The following is a 23,296-nucleotide window of genomic DNA, read 5'->3' on the forward strand; positions in this document are numbered from 1 at the left end:
GCAGGACCTCCACAGGACTGGGGAAAACAGAGACTCCACTCTTGGAGGGCACACAAAGAAGTGTGCTCACCAGGACCCAGGGGGAAGGAGCCAGTGACCTCATAGGACACTGAACCAGACCTACCTGCTGGTGTTGGAGGGTTGCCTGCAGAGGTGGGGGGCAGCAGTGGCTCACTGAGGAGACAGGGGCACTGGCAGCAGGGATTCTGGGAAGTGCTCATTGGCATGAACCCTCACAGAGTCCAACATTAGCAACACCAAAGAGCCTGCAAGCTCCAGTGCTAAGTAGCCTCCGGCCAAGGAACCAACAAGGTGTGAACACAGCCCCACCCACTAGCAGACAAGCAGATTAAAGTTTTACTGAGCTCTGCCCACCAAATCAGATTGAAGTCTTACTGAGCTCTGCCCACCTAGCCCTATCCACCATCAGTCCCTCCCATCAGGAAGCACCCACGAGCCTCCTAGATAGCTTCCTTCACAAGAGGGCAGACAGCAGTATCAAGCAGTATCAGCAGTATTTCATCTTGTGGAACTGAAAACCACAGCCACAGAAAGAGAGAGAAAATGAAAAAGCAGAGGACTTTGTACCAGATGAAGGGATAGGATAAAAACCCAGGAAAACAACTAAATGAAGAGGAGATAGGCACCCTTACAGAAAAGGATTCAGAATAATGATGGTGAAGATGATTCAGGACTTTGAAGAAAGACTGGATGCAAAGATTGAAAAGTTTACCAAAGACCTAGAAGAATTAAAGAACAAACAAACAGACATATGCAACACAATAACTGAAATGAAAAATACGCTAGAAGGAACCAACAGCAGATTAACTAAGGCAAAAGGGCAAATAAGTGACCTGGAAGACAGAATGGTGAAAATCACTGTTGCGGAAAAGAATAAGGAAAAAGGAATGAAAAGAGCTGAAGACAGCCTAAGAGACCTCTGGGACAATGTTCAACACACCAACATTCGCATTGTAGGGGTCCCAGAAGGAGAAGAGAGAGAGAAAGCACCCGAGAAAATACTGGAAGAGATTATAGTTGAAAACTTCCCTAACATGGGAAAGGAAATAGCTACCCAAGTCCAGGAAGCGCAGAGTCCCAGGCAGGATAAACACAAGGAGAAACACGCCAAGACACATAGAAGTCAAATTGACAAACATTAAAGACAGAGAAATGTTATTAAAAGCAACAAGGGAAAAACGACAAATAACATAGAAGGGAACTCCCATAAGGGTAACAGCTGATTTCTCAGCAGAAACTCTGCAAGTCAGAAGGGAGTGGCACAGTATATTTCAAGTGATAAAAGGGAAGAACCTGCAACCAAGAATACTCTACCCAGCAAGGATCTCATTCAGATTCGATGGAGAAATCAAAAGCTTTACAGACAAGCAACAGCTAAGAGAAGTCAGCACCACCAAAGCAGCCCTACAACAAATGCTAAAGGAACTTCTCTAAGTGGGAAACATAAGAGAAGAAAAGGACCTACAAAAACACAAACAAAACAATTAAGAAAATGGTAATAGGAACATACATCTCGATAATTACCTTCAATGGAAATGGACTAAATGCACCAACCAAAAGACACAGACTAGCTGAATGGATACAAAAACAGGATCCGTATATATGCTGTCTGCAAGAGACCCACTTCAGACCTAGGGACACATACAGATGGAAAGTGAGGGGATGGAAAACGATATTCCATGCAAATGAAAATCAAAAGAAAGCTGGAGTAGCAAGAGTCACATCAGAGAAAATAGACTTTAAAATAAAAAATGTTACAAGAGACAAGAAAGGACATTACATAAAGATCAAGGGATCCATCCAAGAATAGGAGATAACAATTATAAATGTATATACTCCTAATATAGGAGCACTTCAATACATAAGGCAAATGCTAACAACTATGAAAGAGGAAATGCAAGGCAGAAATAGAGACACAGATGTAGAGAACAAACACATGGACACCAAGTGGGGAAAGCGGGAAGGGTTGAGGGGGGATGAATTGGGAGATTGGGATACCAAATTGTACACTCTAAATATAGGCTGTTTATTGTCTGTTAACTGTACCTCAATAAAAGTTCTTTAAAAAAAAAAAAAGAGCTTATAGCCAATGAATCAGAGTTAACAAAGCACAAGAGGACCTTAGCATAGCATAATTATTACCCTCAGACAGAGGGAAGCACATAGCATATCCATGAAAAAGAATCAACTCAAGAATATACGAATCAAAAGTGTTAGCAGTCATAAAAACTCAGTATATGAGCAGCAGAAATGACAGTTAAAGAGTAAATTAGAAAACTCAGAGATCCAGCCAATGACCTGTCCAGAGTGCAGAATGAAGGGCTCCGGGATGACTCACAGTCAAGCCTGACACCTGGGTCTGCCCGAGGACTGTAAGGCCTGCTCTCACAATAAAGACTAGGAGCATGCTGGGGGGAGGATGGGGTGCTATTTTGCACCTGTTTCTTATACCTAATGAGCAGGAAGGCACATAACCAGTACCCCAAGAGTGGCGTGATGGTTCAGTAGAGAGCCAGCACAGGAGAAACTCTGTAAGATGTCAAAGAATCCCCTTCCTTGCAGGTACTATTAACGGTGGTGCATCCTTCAGGAGCCTTGGGGATCTGAGCACATGCTGTGTTGCCTTGTGAAACTATTTCCACTGAGTCCTGCATTTAAAACATTCTGCTCTTCACTCAGGGTCTCTTGCTCACATATTTATGTTAATTCCATCTCATAACTTAATTCCATCTCATAAATTAACTCTTTACTAATAGCTTATGAGAATTAAAATATTACTACCTGAAAACTCTGCAACTCTCAGTTATTAAAGTGGTTCCTATTATAGAGAATACAATCACACACATGTTTAAAAGATCACTAAAACAAAAACACAGAAGACTTTACTTCCCACAAAGAACACTTGGAGCCCTGACAATGCTTCAAAGACCCTGACCTCCATTTGAAATTCACCACGTTAGAAGGAGCAGCAGTGATGGTCAGAATCCATGTTAGGGGGGATGGTCAACAGCTGGTGCTAAGATGGATTGTCTTCTCACCTCTGTTAAGTGGTGGCTTCATATCTCCATGGAAATGATCCAAAAAGACAAAACCAATCAATGTGTCCAACGATGTTTACACTAACCCTTTTCATAATTTCAAAAGTTGGAAAAAACTCTCCCTCCCCATGTCATGTAACAAAATTGTATGTGTATACCATGAATGACACACAGAGGTCACAGGAAATGACGATATATGAAAAAACTCAAGAGAAAAGTGAAACTCATATATGCTAATTATAACTTTGAACGCTGACAAGGAGTCAATAAGGACGGCGAAGAGATGGGGCTGATCCTCAACTCTTCATGGCACTGTGCTCTCTGACTGGCTGAGGCCCACATCACACTGGTTAGAGTCTGAATATCATGTGGGACAGGGAGTAAACAAAGACTACGTGTTTTCAATTAATGCGGTTTCTTTCAGTGAAGTTGTCTGCATGACAGGACAGTAAAACAGTTTTAAATAACAATAACAAATTCAACCTAGAAGTAAAGTTGAAACTGAGAATGAGTCAGTCACAAAAAATTTCCAAAAAAGGAGCTTCAAATACGCAATAACTGAATAACTGAAATCAAATACATTGATCTGTAGAACTCCAAATATTCATTCTGACTGAAGCAAAAATTTTAAAACTATGGGGAATCAGAGTTAAAGCCAGATCTAAAACTTTCTCAACCATGAAAATATCAAAACCAGGCATGAAGTAACAGTTAAGAAACATCCATGTTTAACTTCTAACCAGGGTTCTGGTCTAAGGCAATCTTCTGAATTTCACATTCATTCTTGATTCTATATTATTGACAGTTATCCTTCCCTCCACTTCAGTAACTTCTAGGAAACTGAGAGGCCTCAGGGTTGGTCTGCTGGTTGGTTTGACTTAAGTATGTATATAATACAAACAGTAGGCCATTCTGGAATTGATTTCCTCTCCTTCCCCTACTTTCCTTCTCTCCAAAGTATTTATCAATACTTGAAATTATATCTATCTATTTATTATACTTATATACTTATTTTTATATATTTGTAAACCCCCTGAGAACTGGGATACTTAGGCTGGTTTATTCTTGGGCCTGTATCCCTAGCATGTAAAACAGTTGCTGGCATGTACTAGATACTCCAAAAATATCTATTGAATGAATTCAGAAAGTGACAGGTACTTTTATTTAACTATCAGATACTTTCATTTAAAACAAGTCAACCACTTAGCATCACTCATGAAGATAAGAATAGGAAAAGAAATGTCATTCTTCTCCCCTACATTTGTGACTCAATCTTCTGAGACAAGAATCCTTTGAGAATTTCATAAAAGCAATGGTTCCTATCCCTAGAAAACTGCACTCTCTTGAACACATGCAAAAGTGTGCATGCAATTTCCATCTGTGGATGATCCTTTTAGGGCAGAAGTCTATGAACAGAGTGGACTGAATCCAGAGGGCAGAACTTGGATGAGAAACAAAATTACATCTCAATTTTCACAAATCTCTATCTAAAATCAGCATTTCCTTCCATTTTGAATGTAGGCAACACATCACACAAGATCAGCAGTATAGTTAATTTGGTCCCCAGTGGAAATCACAGATCATCTGCTACCACGTATATGTTACAGATATCTCCAAACACCATTTATTCTCATCACTACCTTGGAGCTATAATATTTATAAGACCTACCACCATATCCTGTTATTTAATGTGTTAAGAGCATATTTATTAGTATATCACAAACTTTAAAAATATTCTGAAAACTATTTCAATATAATTAGTTTGCTTTGTTTTTCTATATATTTTAACTTATTATACATTTCAAAACAAGATCCCAAGAACATAAGCTTCTTCAGATCATCAGAGAGATGTACATGGGTGAGTAGGAGGGAAGGTTAAGAAATTCTGCCTTGGGGAATCATTGAACCCAAGTTAGGAACCTCTGCTTACAAGGTATAAACCTCAAACTGACTTAGAAATCTTCAAACCTTACCAGACTCATGTTATAGTGTATCACTTCCCAAACACATGCTTTTTAAAAAATTAATTTTTAATTTCAATTTATTTTTAAAAAATATGTAATATATATTCACATGGCTCAAAATTCCAAAAATATATAGCACATGATCCAAACTTCTTGTCTTACCTCTGTCCCTCAGTCTACTACCCCACCTCCACTCCCCAGAGGAAACTAAGTTATCTATTTCTTGTGCCAAATGACTTTCATTTTTCTTACAACTTTGGGAAATAAAATCTCCAGCTTAGATGCTATCATGGGAAATATAAACTACAGATAGTATTTAGGAAATCTGTAAATTAAAAAAATTGTCTGCTAGTATCATTTTTTTCCTCTAATATCCAATAAGATATCAGACTAAGGGGGCACCTCTTTAAGAGCTGTCATAAACCCTATTCTTAGGTTGACTGTTAGGTCTTTTATTATTAATTCAGAAGTCATGTATGACTTGTCTATTCAAGTTGAACTAATGATATGACCACAAACTGTCATGAAAAATTACTTTGAACGTGTTTTTCCAAATTCACTTGTGTATCTAAACTGACTTTTTCTACAAATGGATATAAAAAATAGTAACAGATAAAAGGGCAAAGGACAGACAATTCAGGGATAAGATAGAAATGTTCAGTAAACATACAAAATATTTAAATTCACAAGTAATCAGAAAAATTCAAATTCAGATGGGACCCTTTTTAGTCACCCATCAGATCAGCAATAAAAAAAAAGAAAGAAAGAAAGAAAAAAAAAAAAAGAGAGACTATCAGTGGTGAAAGGGTGTGGGGAAATGAAAGTCATCACAGAATGTTGACTGGCGCTTAAGCTGACTCAGCCTTTTTGAGGGCAATGAAAATTTTATATCTGCAGAGTCTTCACACCAACAATCCCAGTTTTAGATAACGATTCTGCAGAAATATTTGACCAGGTTCACAAAGATGCAGGTACAAGGACAGTAACTGCATCGATGCAGTAACAAGAAAACTGGACATGATCTAAACATCCTTCAAGGGGGGCAGTATTAAACTGTGATACATTCACACTATGGAATACCATGCAGGAGGTTAAATGAATGGGTAACCACCTATGTACCAGGAAGGAAAGAAATCTAGCAAGGTGAGTCAAAAATTATCTGCACTCTGGCTGTAGAAATTCTATCACCAGAGAATGGATAATTTTTGACTCACCCTCCTAAGACACAGCATGAAGTGAAAGTCAAGTTGCAGGAGATTATCATTTATGTAAAAAATAAAATAAAATCACATGGCAAACCTATGTTCTTACCTTAAATATGCATTTACTCAAATATATGGAAGAGTCTGCAAGGATATACACTAAACTCAAAGTCGCACGGGTGGGGGATTAGGGCACAAGGAGGGTTTTCACTATACCTGTTATTTCATTTTTACATATTGAGAATATAATGTATTACTTGTATAATGGAAAAGGACGTTAAATTGGCTTTTACTGATTTTAAAGAAGGCCTGCCAAATTTAATTTCCTAAATAAACACAGAAGTTCAATCAGTAGGTTGCTTTAGGATATGGAGGGGAAAATACCTTTTCTCACAGCTATTGACCTCAAAATTCTGGACCAAGAAGGGTCTTACAATGCAGTTAGCTCTTTGTATTCATATCTGGACAGAATATACTCACAGTGTCTCAGTCCAACGGTATGCCTTCCACACATTTTCATCAATGTGAGAAATAGAGTTTCCTTGGAAATTTCTGTGAAGAAACACAGTTCACATCCTTGAGTCGGCAGGAAAAGAATGAGGAGAATAAGTAAAAGAATCATGGCCACCTTGTGGGGAATATTCAAATGCAGAAGAGACCAGTTTTCTCATTCCCACAGCTTCTCAGCTGCCCAGTGTGCACAATTAATAAAGACCTAACGTGAGGCCCCTGGCACAAACAATGCGGCCTCTCCTCAGAACCTGAACTTCCTCTCTGTCCAATTTCTTGGATACATAATGCCAGTTGCTTTGAATGTAAGTCTTTTTTTCCCCAAAATCACTTATGTGTCTAAAATGACTCCTACCAATCAATGAGAAAAATGGCAAACACTGATCAATATCAGCAGATAAATATAAAGAAATCCTATGCCAGGCAATAGCAAAGATTTGCTTAGTGGCCTCAGACTCACTCCACGTGTTGGAAGGATAAGGGCAGTTAGAACTTAGAAGGACTAATATGAAAACATCTCTTAGACATATTGCATAGAGAAAAGCACAAAGCACTGAGCAAGGAGTAAAATTATCACCTCATCAGGGGAACAAACGCAAAGGAAAGAGGTTGGAAGGAAGGACACCATCAAAATAGTAACAGGAGTTACCTTATTGGTGGTGGGAAGATGGGGTACAATTTTCACATCTCATCCTATATAATTCTGTGACTTTTTTTTTTTAAGAGAATGTACCTGAGAATTAGACATGTTCAAGAGAAGCTGTTAAAATGTCAGAGGTTCAGTTTCAACCACTCATTCAGCAGATGGCTTTGAATCTTTACCTTTAGCTTTGCCCTCTTCCCTCAGCAACAATGAAACTATTCAGTCTATATGCACATTCTTCAGGGGGCTCAGAAAGAAGTCAAAACAGGTACCTCTCTGCCCATCAGCCTAAGGGACATTTCCACTCAAACAGAGCCTTCTGGGTGCTTTCTCCTCACCAGTAATAGATGCCTAAAACTGAACTCATCTCCCTCAAACTGACTCTCCTTCCCCACTGCTGTATTTCCAGTTACACCACCATCATTCTGCCCATCAACACATGTGATTTTCCTCTTTCCTGTATACCCAATCCTCCAACTCTAGTCAGTTACTACATCTTGTCAGTTCTTCCTCTGTAGTGCTCTCAGAATTTTTTTTCTACTCCCATCTCAACCATTCTAATTCAGCCCCTTCTCACTTTACTCCTAGATTTTGCTAGAGCATGTTATTTGGTCTCCCTGAATCAAGCTTTCCCCTCTAGATCACTCTACATACGGAATCTAAAATCATCCTCTCGTTCTAATCATTTGTCTCTCTGGCTTGAAAACTTTCAGTGGCCCCCCATATATTAGAGCATAACTTTCAAACCCCCATTGCGGAGAGCCAAGGTTTTTGAAAATCATATCTTGCACTGCTGCCTAACCCCATTCTTTACAGCCAGACGGATCTACTAAACCCTGATCATCCCTGCACTCACACCTTTGCCTACACTGTACTCCCTGTTTTTTCTCTAGAAAATCATACCCAATCTTCACGTCCCAGCTAAAGTTTTAGCCTATCCATGCAGATTTCTGTGACCCCCACACCTCAGTGATTACAGGTTCTGGTGAATTACAGCACCTATCTGTATCTCTTTTAATACTTTAGTATATATAACCTGCCTTTTAAGGCACATCCCCTTTCTTCCCACTTGGCATTGTCATGTTCTGGAGACAATGCTGGACTTCTGTGGCTTCAACAGTACTTGGCCCTGGGGTGGGCACAGAATGGGTGCTATAAATAGAAAGCTAGGAAACGAATATGACTTTGAGATATAACTGAGAGAGTCAATAATAGTAAGAGCTAACACTAAAATATATGCTAGGCACGGATATAAGAGCTTTACCTGTATTAACGCACCTAAATCTCACGGCAATGCTATGAGATGATGACCGCCACAGTCCCCACTTTACAGATGAGGACATGGAGTCACAAAGCTAATCAACGACAGACCTGGGTTCAAACCCAGGCGGCCTGGCTCCGGAATCTCACTCTTAACCACTCTGTGGCATTACCACCAACGAGGTGGGGAGAGGCACATGTTGCTGTAAAGAGGATGCAGCAAAGGTGGGAGAAGAGTCAATGTTAAGGAGTTAAATACTGGAGTAAAAAATGGAGAAGGAAAAAGAATAAGGGCAATGATAAGTAGAAACCTGGAGAAGAGGGAACAATAGCAAGAAGGAGAATGAAGATAAGCAACATTGACAAACAAAAGGTAGAAACGGAAAGTCAACCAACATGGGTTGGGAAGATCAGGAAGACCCAGGAAGACCTCGAAGAAAGGCTGCCATGTCAGGCAGGATGAAGAGAAGAAATGAGGAAAGGGATTCTTACACGGTGGTGAAGATGCCCTTGTAGGTGTTGGGCTGTGGCTCAGGCACTCTGTGGAGCTTCTGCTTTGGGCTGAGACCCACACAGGACAGCGTCTCATCTTCGCAGGTACAGAGCTCACAGATGTTGATGTCCATGGTGGCATTCTGTTCTGCTTGCTTCTTTTGGGGGGTATAGTTTATACCAGGAAGACCTGTGGATACTGAAACCTGAGATGAAGGAAAAAGAACTGTCTCAGATGGACTTGGTTGCTGAGAAATGGTACGTCCCAGGTCCACAGGTGGAACTGTGACTTGAGTCAGGGTTGGCTGTGCAAGCGTCACCTCAGGGTGTTTGGGAGGTGGGGCTGGAGTTTGCGGCAGGGCTGTAGAATATCCAGACTCCATAGCAGGCTCTGAAGTTATGGTAAGTCCCAGGTCCAAAGGTTTCACTGTGACCGTGGGTGATGTTGGAGGCTCAGCATGAGCCTGATCTGGTGCTGGAACCGGCACCTCGGGATGCGATGGAGACTGAGCTACAACTTCCCCTGGAGGCTGAGCTTGGGGCTGCTGCACGGTTGGAGAAGGTTCAGCCTCCATACTGGATTCTGGAGTTAACGTAGTTTCCAGGTCCAAAGGTTGAACTGTGACCTCAGTCAAGGCTGGATGTGGAAGCTGAACCTGCTCTGGACTTGGAAGTGTCACTTCGGGGGATGCTGCTGGAACTGCACTCTGCTGCAGGACTGTGGAATGTTCAGCCTCTGTGGTAGGCTGGACTGGCAATGGTTCCACCTCTGTAGGGGGCTCTGATGCCTGAGCCTGAAGCTCCTGTTGTGTGGCAGAAGGTACCACCTCCTTAGGGGGCTCAGGAGGTATATTTGAGCCCCCCTGGGGAACCAGGGACTGAGCTGGGGCCTCCTGCTGCACTGCAGGATGTTCCACCTCTTCAGTGGGTTCTAGAGTTAAAACAACCGCCAGATCCAAGGGTTTAGCTGTGATATTAGGCAACACTGGATGTTGAGCTTCACCAGGACTTAGAGGTGAGACTGTCACTTCATTAGGTAGTGAAGGTGGAGCTGCAACATCTGTAGAGGCCTCTGGAGGCTGAGTTGGGGGCTCCTGCTGGACTGGAGAAGGTTCAACATTTTCAGAGGCGGTTGGAGGCTGATCTGAAACCTCTTGCTGGACTGACAAAGGTTTCACCTGCTCAGGGGACACTGTGAACTGGGCTGAGGCTTCTTGTTGGGATGGAGAACTTTCAACCTCGTTAGTGAATGCTGGAGTTACGGCAAGTGCAAGATCCACAGGTTTAACAGTGACAGTGGGCCGCTGCAGAAGCTGAGCTTGATCCTGACCTAGAGGAGGAACCGTTGTCACATGATGCTCTGGGGAGAGAACTACAATTGCATTAGAGAGCTCTGGAGTCTGAGCTGGGGTCTCCTCTTGTGCTGAAAGTTTATTAGGTGTAACAGCGTCTATAGATTGGGCTGGCAAAGGTTCAACCTCCTCAGGTGGCTGTGGAGGCAGCGTGGGGGCCTCGTGCTGGGCTGTGGGAAATTCTGCACTATTAAGGGGCACTGAGGGCTGAGTTGAAGGCTTGTGCTGAGTTGGAGAAGGTCCCACCTCTGGAGTGGGTTCTGCTGTTATGCTAAGCTCCACATCTGCAGGTTTGATGGTGATATTGGATACGTTTGAATGCTGAACCTGATGGTGACTTGGGGGTGAAACGGTCATTTCATGAGGCTCTGGAGGCTGAGCTGGCTGTACCTGTTGAGTTGGAGAAGGTTCCACCTCCCCTGCAGAAGGCTCTGGAGCCTGAGGTGGTTGCTCCTGCAGCGTTGCAAAAGGTTCTGTCTCTGCTGGAAACGGAGCTGAGGCTTCCTCCTGAGTTGGAGAAGTTTCAGCTTCTCCAACAGACTCTGCAGGCTGAGCTGGGGTCTCATGCTGGGTTGGAAAGTGTTCAGCTTCCTCACTAAGCTCAGAAGGCTGAGTTGGTGGCTCCTGTTCACTTGGAGAAGGCTCAGCTTCCTCAAGAGGCTCTAGAGGCTGACCTGGGGTCTCCTGCTGGGTTGGAGGAGATTCTGTCTCCTCAGGATGCTCGGGAGGTGGAGCCAGGGCCTCCTGCTGAGCTGTAGGAAATTCAGCTTCCGTAGTGGCCTCTGGAGTGATGGTCAGTTCCAAATCCAGAGGTTTAAGTGTGACACTGGGAACGTTTGAATGAGCATGATGCTGAATGCCAGGTAGGGATGCTCCCTCCTCACTCACTGGACTTTCAAGTACATACTCGGTAGGGTATCCTGGAGCTTGAGTTGGGGTCTCTTGATGGCGTAGGGAAGGTTCAAACTCCCGAGGGAGCTCTAGAGGCTGAAACAGAGGCTCCTGATGGAGTGGAGGTGGTTTTACCTCTTCAGTGGGCTCTGCAGTTTCATCCTGGACCTCTGCCTGGGGTGAAAAAGATTCAACCTCCTCAGGGGTCTCTGGATGACGAAGTTGGGCCTCTTGCTGGGATGCAGAAATTTCAGCCTCCTCAGGGGGCTCCGGAGGTTGCTCTGAGTTCCCCAGAAAATCCATAGGCAGGCTCTCCTCAGGATAAATGGTATCCATACCGGAAGCTACATAATCACCCTGCAACTGCTGTTCTAGACCCTGAATTTCATTTTCTAACTGGCCTGTACTTCCAACAACAACTTTAGCAAGCTGTCGATGCTGAACTAGATCCTTCTTCAGGTTTGGGGCTGAAACAATAAACTTCGTTGGTTTTGAGCTCTTACTACCTGGAGGAGGAACAAGTATTTCAAATGACTGGTGACCTTCAGCCTGATCTAGACCTGTGGTTTTAGTCTTACTTTTGTGTCGAAAAGGCAGAACCAAGCCCTGATTCTGTTCCCAGTCCAGCAATGGAGCTGCTGCTGGGAGCTTTTGCTGCTGGGTTACCTTGTCACTCAGATCCTGACGTGGAACAGCAAACTGATCTGGCCCTGCGAGCAGCTCTCTAGCTGAATCCGGGTTTGGGTGTGGAACCAAAGTCTCAGTCAACTCGTGATGAGGCAGCGCCAGCATCTGGTCTTGAGAGGAGGACAAGTCATTAAAGCCCCCGGAGTCTGCCGGGGGTGTAATCGCATAGGGCGATTCGGGAGGGGGGTCTGAGGAGTGTGGAGACCAAGGCTCGGTCAGCCCCGGGGGGTCGGAGGTCCACTGGACAGGGTCCAGGGCCCACTCTAGAGGCTGAGCTGCCTGGGCCAGAAGCCACAATGGTTGCCACATGAAGACAAGCCATGGGAACCAGAGGCGCATTGGGGACATGCTATGCGGAGGCTCCCGGGCACAGCGACCCAGGCCAGTGGGGCACGGGCGCTGCACTCTGAGCAGAAGCCAAAGCATTATGAGAGTTCCGAGACACACAGGCGCCCCTCCCCTGCCTCACGACCCACCCTTTATTTATGACACCTTTAGTTCCACCACCTTCACTAGGTTCCGGCGGAGATCCAATCTGAGCAACCAGAGGAAGCCTTTTTCCCAGAGTCACCAGGGTGCAAACCATCCTTCCTCTAGCAAAGGCAACAATTCCCTCCTGCTGGGTCATCTCCCCAACCCCCCTGACCAGCCCTGCACCATGAGGCAGGATTTGGGCAGCCCAGGGGTGTGGGGAGGGGCTGGGAAGGATGTGGAGCTTCCCAAGGAAGCCACAGGGCCTGGCATTCTGGGAAATTCAAAAGTGCTAGTCCAGATCTGGCAATTTGAACGCTTCCTCCTCAAAGCTCCAGTCTGAGAGACATTCTTCCTCCCCTTGGCCACATCGCTGACAAGAAAAGTAGCTGACCCGCAAAATGAGCACCAGTTAGGGTGGCAGGAGGGCAACATACCTTACAATTAGAGACTCTAAAATTCTGCCATTTCCTTGAAACTCTCAGTCTCTATGTCGGATTATTAATTCACCACTCTATTATTAGCGGTTACCACTGAATCAGTGATGACTCCACCATTTCTGTAGGAGGGGTATGGAGCAGGTGAGCAATTCATCCTGGGAAAGAGAGTCAAAAACCAAGCAAATGGCCCTTTACATTAGCATGGACTCCCCCCATCCCACCTTGTCTCAACATAGCCATTAGTCGAGAAAACCTGACAGTGTCACTTTTCAGAGGTCTGCCCTGTGTGCACACATGGAGACGACACTGAGGATGTTAAAGTTAGCATGTTAAAAAATTTCGAGAAAATTACTAGCACCCAGTTGATTTTCTTCCATCCTTTTAATAATCTATTTAAGTTTAGTCCTTTTTAACTGTCTGTCACAACCTCTAACATCTACACTCCAAGACACAAAGAGCTTCATCTTATTCCCAGTGTCTAGCACATAATGGTTTTTAAGTGGAATTGATTCCAACATGGGCCTCATGTAGGAACAGGTCTGTTGTTATTAGCAGGTTCTGAAACCTTTAGCATCAATATTGAATCCTTTCTTCTCGTGTTTCACAGGAAGCTGGATTTCTTAAAGCCCAAACATGGATACGTTTGAAGTTTCCTTGACTGACTTGATTTAAACTGAATTAAAATAAGCATTTTGCACAGGAAAGTTTTACATTTTTCAGAATATAACCACCTTTTCTTTCTCTACTCTCTTCCCTTCAAAACAAACTTTGCAACATTTGGGTGAGTTACATAATCACAAATCTGCCAAATTAAGTTCTCAAGGGCATGAAAGACATTTTTTGCTCCTTTTTCATGAAAATCCTACATGCAGTACATTAATGTTTTCTTTTACAAACTACATTGACAACTGAATCCCTAATTCGAGGTTTCCATATAATTGGATTACAGAAAGGTTCTTCTGCAAAATATTCACACATGATATATATGAGATGCTAAGATCTGGGTAATACACCTTACTTGAAAGGCATTAATAGCTTTCAAACACTGTAGCATAGTTACTTAAGGCCATAGTTCCTTTGTTCCAAAATCCCTGCAATTCTGTTTGAGGGGAGTTCTAAAAGGCCTGTGCTTCTCTGTCCACAACTGTAGAAGTACACTAATGGCTCTCAATCTGCTCTCGGAGTTTCAAATAAGTCATCAGATACAAGGCTCAGGACTTCAGGAAAAGTCCTAGAAACTCCCTGCCTCAAAAGCACTTTCAGAGTTTCAAATGTTCCTAAGGATGATAGAGCTGAGTAGACATGCCAAAGTCTTCCATATCCTGCTGGTTGTTTTGAATTATGGCTACACTGTACCCCTTGAGCTTTTATCTCCACACATTTGAATTAAATCCTGTAGTTCCTCTTCAGTTCTAGCATCTGCGTTCTCTTCACAGGGTGTATATGCCACAGCTATTTTACCACTTTCCGAAATAAAGTTAACAAGGATCAATTCAGAAATGTTCTTGTTCTAAAACTTCCTGTATACAGTGGTAGCACCCAAGAACTAGACATTCTTTTGATTTCTAAAGGCCAAAAATAAGAGCATTTTCCTAGAAGTTCCCGTATCTGACACTTCAGTTTTTTTTTTTTTTTTGTCTATCTATTTTTTTTGGGGGGGGGGGTACACCAGGTTCAATCAACTGTTTTTTTTTTTTTTTAAGTCTGAATTTTTTTTTTTTTCCATGTTTAACTTTTTAATTTTTTGGGGGGGGGGGGTACACCAGGTTCAATCAACTGTTTTTATACACATATCCCCATATTCCCTCCCTTCCTTGACGCCCCCACCTCGAGTCCCCCCCACCCTCCCTGCTCCAGTCCTCTAAGGCATCTTCCATCCTCGAGTTGGACTCCCTCTGTTATACAACAACTTCCCACTGACTATTTTACAGTTGGTAGTATATATATGTCTGTGCTACTCTCTCGCTTCTTCTCCGTTTCCCCTTCACCCCCCGCCCCCTCCCGTACCTCGAGTTCTCCAGTCCATTCTCTGTATCTGCGTCCTTGTTCTTGTCACTGAGTTCATCAGTACCATTTTTAGATTCCGTATATGTGAGTTAGCATACAATATTTGTCCTTCTCTTTCTGACTTACTTCACTATGTATGACAGATTGTAGTTCTATCCACCTCATTACATATAGCTCCATCTCATCCCTTTTTATAGCTCCATCTCATCCCTTTTTATAGCTGAGTAATATTCCATTGTATATATATGCCACATCTTCTGTATCCATTCATTTGTTGATGGGCATTTAGGTTGCTTCCATGTCCTGGCTATTGTAAAGAGTGCTGCAATAAACATTATGGTACACGTTTCTTTTGGGATTATGGTTTTCTTTGGGTATATGCCCAGCAGTGGGATTACTGGGTCATATGGTAGTTCTATTTGTAGTTTTTTAAGGAACCTCCAAATTGTTTTCCATAGTGGCTGTACCAACTTACAGTCCCACCAACAGTGCAGGAGAGTTCCCTTTTCTCCACACCCTCTCCAACATTTGTTGTTTCCAGACTTTGTGATGATGGCCATTCTGATTGGTGTGAGGTGATACCTCATTGTGGCTTTGACTTGCATTTCTCTGATGATGAGTGATGTTGAGCATCTTTTCATGTGTTTGTTGGCCATCTGTATGTCTTCTTTGGAGAAATGTCTATTTAGGTCTTCTGCCCATTTGTGGATTGGGTTATTTGCTTTTTTGGTATGAAGCTGCATGAGCTGCTTGTATATTTTGGAGGTTAATCCTTTGTCCGTTGTTTCATAGGCAATTATTTTTTCCCATTCTGAGGGTTGCCTTTTAGTCTTGTTTATGGTTTCTTTTGCTGTGCAAAAGCTTTTAAGTTTCATGAGGTCCCATGTGTTGATTCTTGATTTTATTTCCATGATTCTAGGAAGTGGGTCAAAAAGGATGTTGCTTTGATGTATGTCAAAGAGTGTTCTGCCTATGTTTTCCTCTAGGAGTTTTATAGAGTCTGGCCTTACATGTAGGTCTTTAATCCATTTGGAGTTTCTTTTTGTGTATGGTGTTAGGAAGTGTTCTAATTTCATTCTTTTACATGTTGCTGTCCAATTTTCCCAGCACCACTTATTGAAGAGGCTGTCTTTTTTCCATTGTATACTCGTGCCTCCTTTGTCAAAGATAAGGTGCCCATATGTGTTTGGGCTTACTTCTGAGTTCTCTATTCTATTCCATTGATCTTCCTTTCTATTTTTGTGCCAGTACCATACTGTCTTGATCACTATGGCCTTGTAGTATAGTTTGAAGTCAGGAAGCCTGATTCCACCAACTACATTTTTCCTTCTCAAGATTGCTTTGGCTATTCGGGGTCTTTTGCGTTTCCATACAAATCGTAAGATTTCTTGCTCTAGTTCTGTGAAAAATGCCATTGGTAATTTGATCGGGATTGCATTGAATCTGTAAATTGCTTTGGGTAGTACAGACATTTTCACGATGTTGATTCTTCCAATCCAGGAACATGGTATGTCCCTCCATCTGTTTGTGACACTTCAGTTTTTAATCATAATTATTTGTGAAAAACTATATAAGGTGTACCAACTTTGTTTCAAAAACCTTTATGATCTTAGAAATAAGAACAAAGGAATAATGACATAGGAAGTAAAAGCTGTGGAAACAGAAATGTTCAGTCACAATATGATTAAATAGGAAGGCATTAGGTGGGGGACAAAGTGAGTTCAAACCTGGGATAGATACCACTGGACTATAATAGATACTTCATGTTAAAAGCAAGGCAAGTGTCTACTACTTGGGACCAAAATTCGATCAGATGCAATGAACAAAGCTTTGGAGAGAGAGAGCATGCGCACTTGAACACTCTACTGGAGGAAACTGGCCCATGTACCCTTTGGACAATATAGCTTCCCTCAAGGCAAACTACAGCCACCAGGCTTTTTGGTCTAAGGAGTTTTGAGTGCATATAAAGAATAGCTTTGCATACTAGGGACAGCCAAACAACCCAAACATTTAGTTTGGTTCTCAAAGGCTGTTACACGGAGTTGACAGCTGATGGAGATTCTGCCTGATGACCAGGGAAGTCAAACTTCCCTGGAAGGACTGTCCAGGCTGGAAGGCTAAGACCAATCCAGGGTCAACTCTTACAAGCAAGTAAGTTTCTAACACCCTAGCTAGGATTTCTCAGTCTCTCAGCCTGCAGGGTTGTGACGCAGGGGAGCAATTCTATTCTGGGAGTCTGCTAATCATAAAGTGTCCTTTGGGCACAGCCTGTGACATTCTCACCACTGTATAACTCAATAGGGAACACAATCAATGCTATTCAATAGCATGACCACTTTCAAGGCTCACAAAAATGCAGCTGATTATTATGTGAGAATCATATTCACCCAATATATCACAAATGAAAACTGAAATTAAACTGATTCCAAAAACATAATCGAATATACCCTGCAACAAGAAAACAGGGACTTCCCTGGTGGCGCCTTGGTTAAGAATCTGCCTGCCAGATTTTTTTGGAAACACAAAAGACCCTGAATAGCCACAGCAGTCTTGAGAAGGAAATACAGAGCTGGAGGAATCAGGCTCCCTGACTTCAGACTACACTACAAGGCTACAGTGGTCAAGACAGTATGGTACTGACACAAAAACAGAAATATACATCAATGGAACAGAACAGAGAACCCAGAGAAAAGCTATGCACATATGGGCACCTTCTCATTGACAAAGGAGGCAAGAATATACAATGGAGAAAAGACAGCCTCTTCAATAAGTTCTGCTGGGAAAATTGGACAGCTACATGTAAAAGAATGAAATTAGAACACTTCCTAACACTGTACACAAAAGTAAACTCAAAATGGATTAAAGATCTAAATGTAGGGCCAGACACTATATAACTTTTAGAGGAAAACACAGGCAGAACACTCTATGACATAAATCAAAACAAGATCCTTGTTGACCCACCACCTAGAATAATGGAAATAAAAACAAAAATAAACAAATGGGACCTAATGAAACTTAAAAGCTTTTGCACGGCAAAGGAAACCATAAACAAGACAAGAAGACAACCCTCAGGATAGGAGAAAATATTTGCCAACAAAGCAACTGACAAAGGATTATTCTCCAAAATATATAAGCAGCTCATTCAGCTCAATATGAAAAAAGCAAACACCGCAATCCACAAATGGGTGGAAGACCTAAACAGACATTTCTCCAAAGAAGACATGCAGATGGCTAACAAATACATGAAAAGATGCTCAACATCACTCATCATCAGAGAAATGCAAGTCAAAGCCACAAGGAGGTATCACCTCACACCAGTCAGAATGGCCATCATCACAAAATCTGGAAACAACAAATGTTGGAGAGGGTGTGGAGAAAAGGGAACTCTCCTGCACTGTTGGTGGGAATGTAAGTTGGTACAGCCATTACGGAAAACTATTTGGAGGTTCCTTAAAAAACTACAAATAGAACTACCGTATGATCCAGTCATCCCACTCCTGGGCATATACCCAAAGAAAACCATAATCCCAAAAGAAACTTGTACCATAAAATTTATTGCAGCACTATTTACAATAGCCAGGACATGGAAGCAACCTAAATGCCCATCAGCAAATGAATGGATAAAGAATTTGTGGCATATACATACAATGGAATATTACTCAGCTATAAAAAGGGATGAGATGGAGCTATATGTCATGAGGTGGATAGACCTAGAGTCTGTCATACAGAGTGAAGTAAGTCAGAAAGAGAAAGACAAATATTGTATGCTAACTCACATATATGGAATCTAAAAATGGTACTGGTGAACTCAGTGACAAGAACAAGGATGCAGATACAGAGAATGGACTGGAGAACTCAAGGTTTGGGAGGAGGCGGGGGGTGAAGGGGAAGCTGAGATGAAGCGAGAGAGTAGCACAGACATATATATACTACCAACTGTAAAATAGATAGTCAGTGGGAAGTTGTTGTATAACAAAGGGAATCCAACTCGAGGATGGAAGATGCCTTAGAGGACTGGGGTGGGGAGGGTGGGGGGGAATCGGAGGGGGGGAGCCAAGGAAGGGGGGGAATACGGGGATATGTGTATAAAAACAGATGATTGAACTTGGTGTACCCCCCCAAAAAATAATAAATAAATAAATAAAATTAAAAAAATGAAAAATAGAACTACCACATGATCCAGTAATCCCACTACTGGGCATATGCCGTGAGAAAACCATAATCCAAAAATATACATGTACCACAATGTTCACTGCAGCACTATTTACAATAGCCAGGACATGGAAGCAACCTAAATGCCCATCAACAGATGAATGGATAAAGAAGATGTGGCACACATATACAATGGACTATTACTCAGCCATAAAAAGGAACAAGATTGAGTTATTTGTAGTGAGGTGGATGGACCTAGAGTCTGTTGTACAGGGTGAGGTAAGTCAGAAAGAGAAAAACAAATACCTGCTAATGCATATATATGGAATCTAAAAAATGGTACTGATGAACCAAATGGCAGAACAAGAATAAAGATGCAGATGTAGAGAACAGACTTGAGGATGCGGGGAAGCTGGGACCAAGTGAGAAGGTAGCATTGACATATACACACTACCAAATGTAAAACAGATAACTAGTGGGAGGCTGCAGCATACCACAGGGAGACAAACTCGATCACTGGTGATGACTTAGAGGGGTGGGATAGGGACGGTAGGAGGAGTCTTGGGAAGGAGGGGATATGGGGATATATCACTTTGGTGTACAGCAGAAACTGGCACAACAGTGTAAAGCAATTATACTCCAATAAAGAGGTAAAAAAAGAAAAACAAAAGGGGATCCGCCTGCCAATGTAGGGGACACGGGTTCTATACCCAGTCCAGGAAGATCTCACATGCCATGGAACAGCTAAGCCTGTGTGCCACAACTATTAAGCCTGCGCGCCTAGAGCCCGTGCTCTGCAGCAAGAGAAGCCACTAGAATGAAGAGCCACGTACCACAATGAAGAGTAGCCCCACTCACAGCAAGTAGAGAAAGCCCATGTGCATCAACGAAGACCCAATGCAGCCCATACATACATACATACATAAATAAAATGCACCTGTGATTCTTAGATCCTCATCTTAGCGATTAAGAGCAGACACAACACAACAGTACGGTTGAATGGCTCTGCTGGAGGTGTATCCCGGCAGGGCACATTGTTCTTGCTCAGATCTATTCTGGAAGTTCCTGAAATGCTAGATTGGAGACGCAAGTCAACAACGTGGCACACAGCTCACATTACTCACAGATTTCAAATGGACAAGCTGAAGCTATATTCCTACAGACCCTGCTCTCCTGTGCATTAAGGGCTGGACTCACACAGTGAGGCAGATTGTGTGGTAGTGCAGATGATCTGGCCTCATCACCCACTCAGGTAGATGGTGGAGCCTCCTCCACTCCATCTGCTAAAAGCCCTGCCTCTGACTTAAAACCCTTAGCCCAAGTGCCATGAATTCTAGGAAAACATTCAGCACCACTTGGAAACCACTTTCTAAGGACCTACATTTGACTTTTTCCACTCAAGCCCTTCTACACGAGACATTGGATTGAACATTTACACAAGAGTTTATTTAAATCTTTAGACAATGATTTTGTTGGGATAACTGAAGACCACAAGACATCTGCATTTGAAGGACTATTTTAGCACAAAACAAATTATTAACCAAATCAAAACAAAACCCCTAATTTTCCCTCCTCCTAAGTTTCTTGGCAGACAATCAGTTCTAAGATTCTAAAGTTTAAGGTGCTGTCAGCTATTGCCTAAGATAAAGATCTATATTGCCAGGCAGAAAAACTCTGCCCAGGGCTTTAGTTGCTTAGCAAAGGTGATGATGTGCCGGAAAAGGGGAGTTTCAGAAAGGAAAAAAGAGAAATATCACCCCTTCACACCCCCACAGACAGATACTGGAACAGACCTTCCTCCAACGTATCCAAAGTTTCCTCAGCCATGCCAACTCCAGGACTCCTGCACTCACAGGGTGGCAACACCACCTCTAAAGCACAGGAGAACTTCAGGCTTTGCTTCCGAAGTGGTCCCACAGGATCTTCATCTTTCCTTTCTTCAAGGTCAGAAAGATCCTGAAGCTGTTAGGATTTTGAATTAAAGAAAAGACTTCAAAATATTCTGTTGTTACAAATAAAAACTACACTCAAGCAATCCCCAGTTGAGGTGTCCTACAGCTTCAAAATCCAGTGAGACCTGCAAATGAATGACTAGATATGGACAACTATTTTTTTAGTATATACCATACAAATACTGGAGAAAATGATGGACACCACCACCCAAGTCGTGGAGATTATCTCTAATTCTAGGTGGCAGGCCAATGCTCAGATACTTCCATGCGGAAGCCTCTCACATCTCTCTCCACAGCCCAGTTCTATTCTAGCTAAAGCCTGGGAGTTCAATGGTGAAAGGAGTCTCGTTAGCCACAGAAAATCTACAGAGTTTACCTTGATGATCCTTTTTGACCACCCACTGAAACCAAAGTAGTAATTGGACAATTCTTGGCATCTGGAGCTGTTCAGGGCAAGGGCACTGTGTTGAACCACTTTATGTCTGGTGCTGAGACATGAACATTATGGTACATGTTTCTTTTTAGATTATGGTTTTCTCTGGGTATATGCCCAGGAGTGGGATTACTTGGTCATATGGCAGTTTCATTTTGAGTTTTTTAAGGAACTTCCAAATTGTTTTCCACAGTGGCTGTACCAGCTTACATTCCCACCAACAGTGCAGGAGAGTTCCCTTTTCTCCACACCCTCTCCAACATTTGTTGCTTCCAGATTGTTTGATGATGGCCATTCTGATCGGTGTGAGGTGATACCTCGTGGCTTTGACTTGCATTTCTCTAATGATTAGTGATGTTGAGCATCTTTTCATGTGTTTGTTAGCCATCTGCATGTCTCCTTTGGAGAAATGTCTATTTAGGTCTTCTGCCCATTTGTGGACTGGGTTATTTGCTTTTTTGGTATTACACTGCATGAGCTGCTTATATATTTTGGAGATTAATCCTTTGTCAGTTGCTTCGTTGGCAAGTATTTTCTCCCATTCTGAGGGTTGTCTTCTTGTCTTGTTTATGGTTTCTTTCGCTGTACAAAAGCTTTTAAATTTGATTAAGTCCCATCTGTTTATTTTTGATTTTATTTCCATGATTCTAGGAGGTGGGTCAAAAAGGACCTTGCTTTGATATATGTCATAAAGTGTTCTGCAGGGCCCCTGATTAATCAGAAGGTTTCCCTGACCTCTGGTGGTGAAAGTGATGATGAAAGCAACCAAGGAAGCCAGTGGAAGCCTATTACAGGGCTGTGGGTAAGCAAAGGCAGGAAACTGTCTTAGACGTCTCATCCCGCACCTCGTGCGTAAGAATGTGACCTGAAGAGGAGATAAGATGGACCTGCCACTGAAGTAGGACCTTAATCTGTAGCTCCCCGCCCTAAGTCGCTGACCCCAGTTAGAAGAAGGAATACACATACCTCTATAAAGCTTAATATAAGCAACCAAAAGAATTACAGGTTCCCCTGCATTAACAAGCTTCTTTTTTTTAATCTTCAAATTAATTTTTAGGGTGTATGGTGGCTGTACAATATTGTGTTAGCCTCCACTGCACAACAAAATGACTCAGCCATACACACACAGATATCCCCTCCCTTGTGGAATTCCCTCCATTAAGTTACCTAGTGCATTAGGTAGAGTTCCCTGTGCTATACAGCATGTGCCCATCAGTTGTCTATTTTATACACAATATCAACAAGCTTCTTTGAGAGTGCCAATATTTCCAGTGTTAATTCTCTTAATAACTTACCCATTACTGTGAATATTTTACAATCAGTAGTTCTTTTTAAATGTCTATTTCCACTTTAAACAGGGTGCAGGATATAAATATATTCATAAATTCAAATAATATAAAGTCAAAGCATTATTAATTTTTTATTGATTTGTGTGTGCATCTTCCTCTATCACTAGTTTATGAGCTCGTTAGGTGCTTGAAGGAACCATATCTTCTTCTTTCCTTGTTACCAGAAACAAGCATCGTTCTTGGCACTGATGGTCTGTTGACTGGGTTGATCAATGAATGAGTAAAGAAGAAAATGAAAAGACTTTCTCCAGTTGAAGCTGCCTGCTGGGAGGGAAAAATGAAGACTAATTTTTAAATGTTGAGTGTCACACGGGAGGCTAGGCCCTGTACAGTGAGTTATAATGGAGCTGTCCTGGATATTAGGAAGCTTCACGAGGGCTCTGAGTCCCTGGGTAGTAGAGACAGTTGACATCGAGGATATAACCTTGCCAC

General features: G+C 42.4%; 2 protein-coding genes across 2 annotated transcripts in view; both read right to left on the minus strand.

The window, feature by feature from the left end:
• The window catches only part of LOC130840910 (leucine-rich repeat-containing protein 37B-like), a 51,293-nt gene extending 38,688 nt beyond the window's left edge, over positions 1–12,605 (minus strand). Inside the window, exons 1-4 of the mRNA XM_057716932.1 lie at positions 12,103–12,605; positions 10,206–10,521; positions 9,131–9,821; positions 6,706–6,777 (exon numbers count right to left, since the gene is read on the minus strand). Of these exons, the coding sequence (XP_057572915.1) occupies positions 6,706–6,777; positions 9,131–9,821; positions 10,206–10,521; positions 12,103–12,486 (1,463 nt within the window). The 5' untranslated portion in view covers positions 12,487–12,605. The remainder of the gene's footprint in view (positions 1–6,705; positions 6,778–9,130; positions 9,822–10,205; positions 10,522–12,102) is intronic.
• Positions 12,606–12,823: 218 nt separating this feature from the next.
• On the minus strand, positions 12,824–22,479 carry LOC130839626 (RAD52 motif-containing protein 1-like). Its single transcript, XM_057713856.1, has 5 exons — positions 22,361–22,479; positions 21,459–21,570; positions 20,920–21,092; positions 14,351–14,434; positions 12,824–12,920 (listed from the first exon to the last, which is right to left on the minus strand). Exons 1-5 carry the CDS (start codon positions 22,477–22,479, stop codon positions 12,824–12,826), a joined length of 585 nt encoding a protein of 194 aa, XP_057569839.1.
• Between the last annotated feature and the right edge of the window lie 817 nt (positions 22,480–23,296).

The sequence above is a fragment of the Hippopotamus amphibius genome, chromosome 17, assembly GCF_030028045.1.
Source record: "Hippopotamus amphibius kiboko isolate mHipAmp2 chromosome 17, mHipAmp2.hap2, whole genome shotgun sequence".
Lineage (NCBI taxonomy): Eukaryota > Metazoa > Chordata > Mammalia > Artiodactyla > Hippopotamidae > Hippopotamus > Hippopotamus amphibius.

Bases quoted from the DNA above. Each gene is read 5' to 3' on its own strand.
- LOC130839626 (XM_057713856.1), bottom strand. From the start codon at position 22,479: ATGTGTATTCCTTCTTCTAACTGGGGTCAGCGACTTAGGGCGGGGAGC. The intron at 21,093-21,458 runs GTAAACTCTGTA...AAATCCTAACAG, and splicing joins GGTCAAAAAGGATCATCAAG to CTTCAGGATCTTTCTGACCT. The intron at 14,435-20,919 runs GTTCCAGTATCT...TATTTCGGAAAG, and splicing joins GATACGTTGGAGGAAGGTCT to TGGTAAAATAGCTGTGGCAT.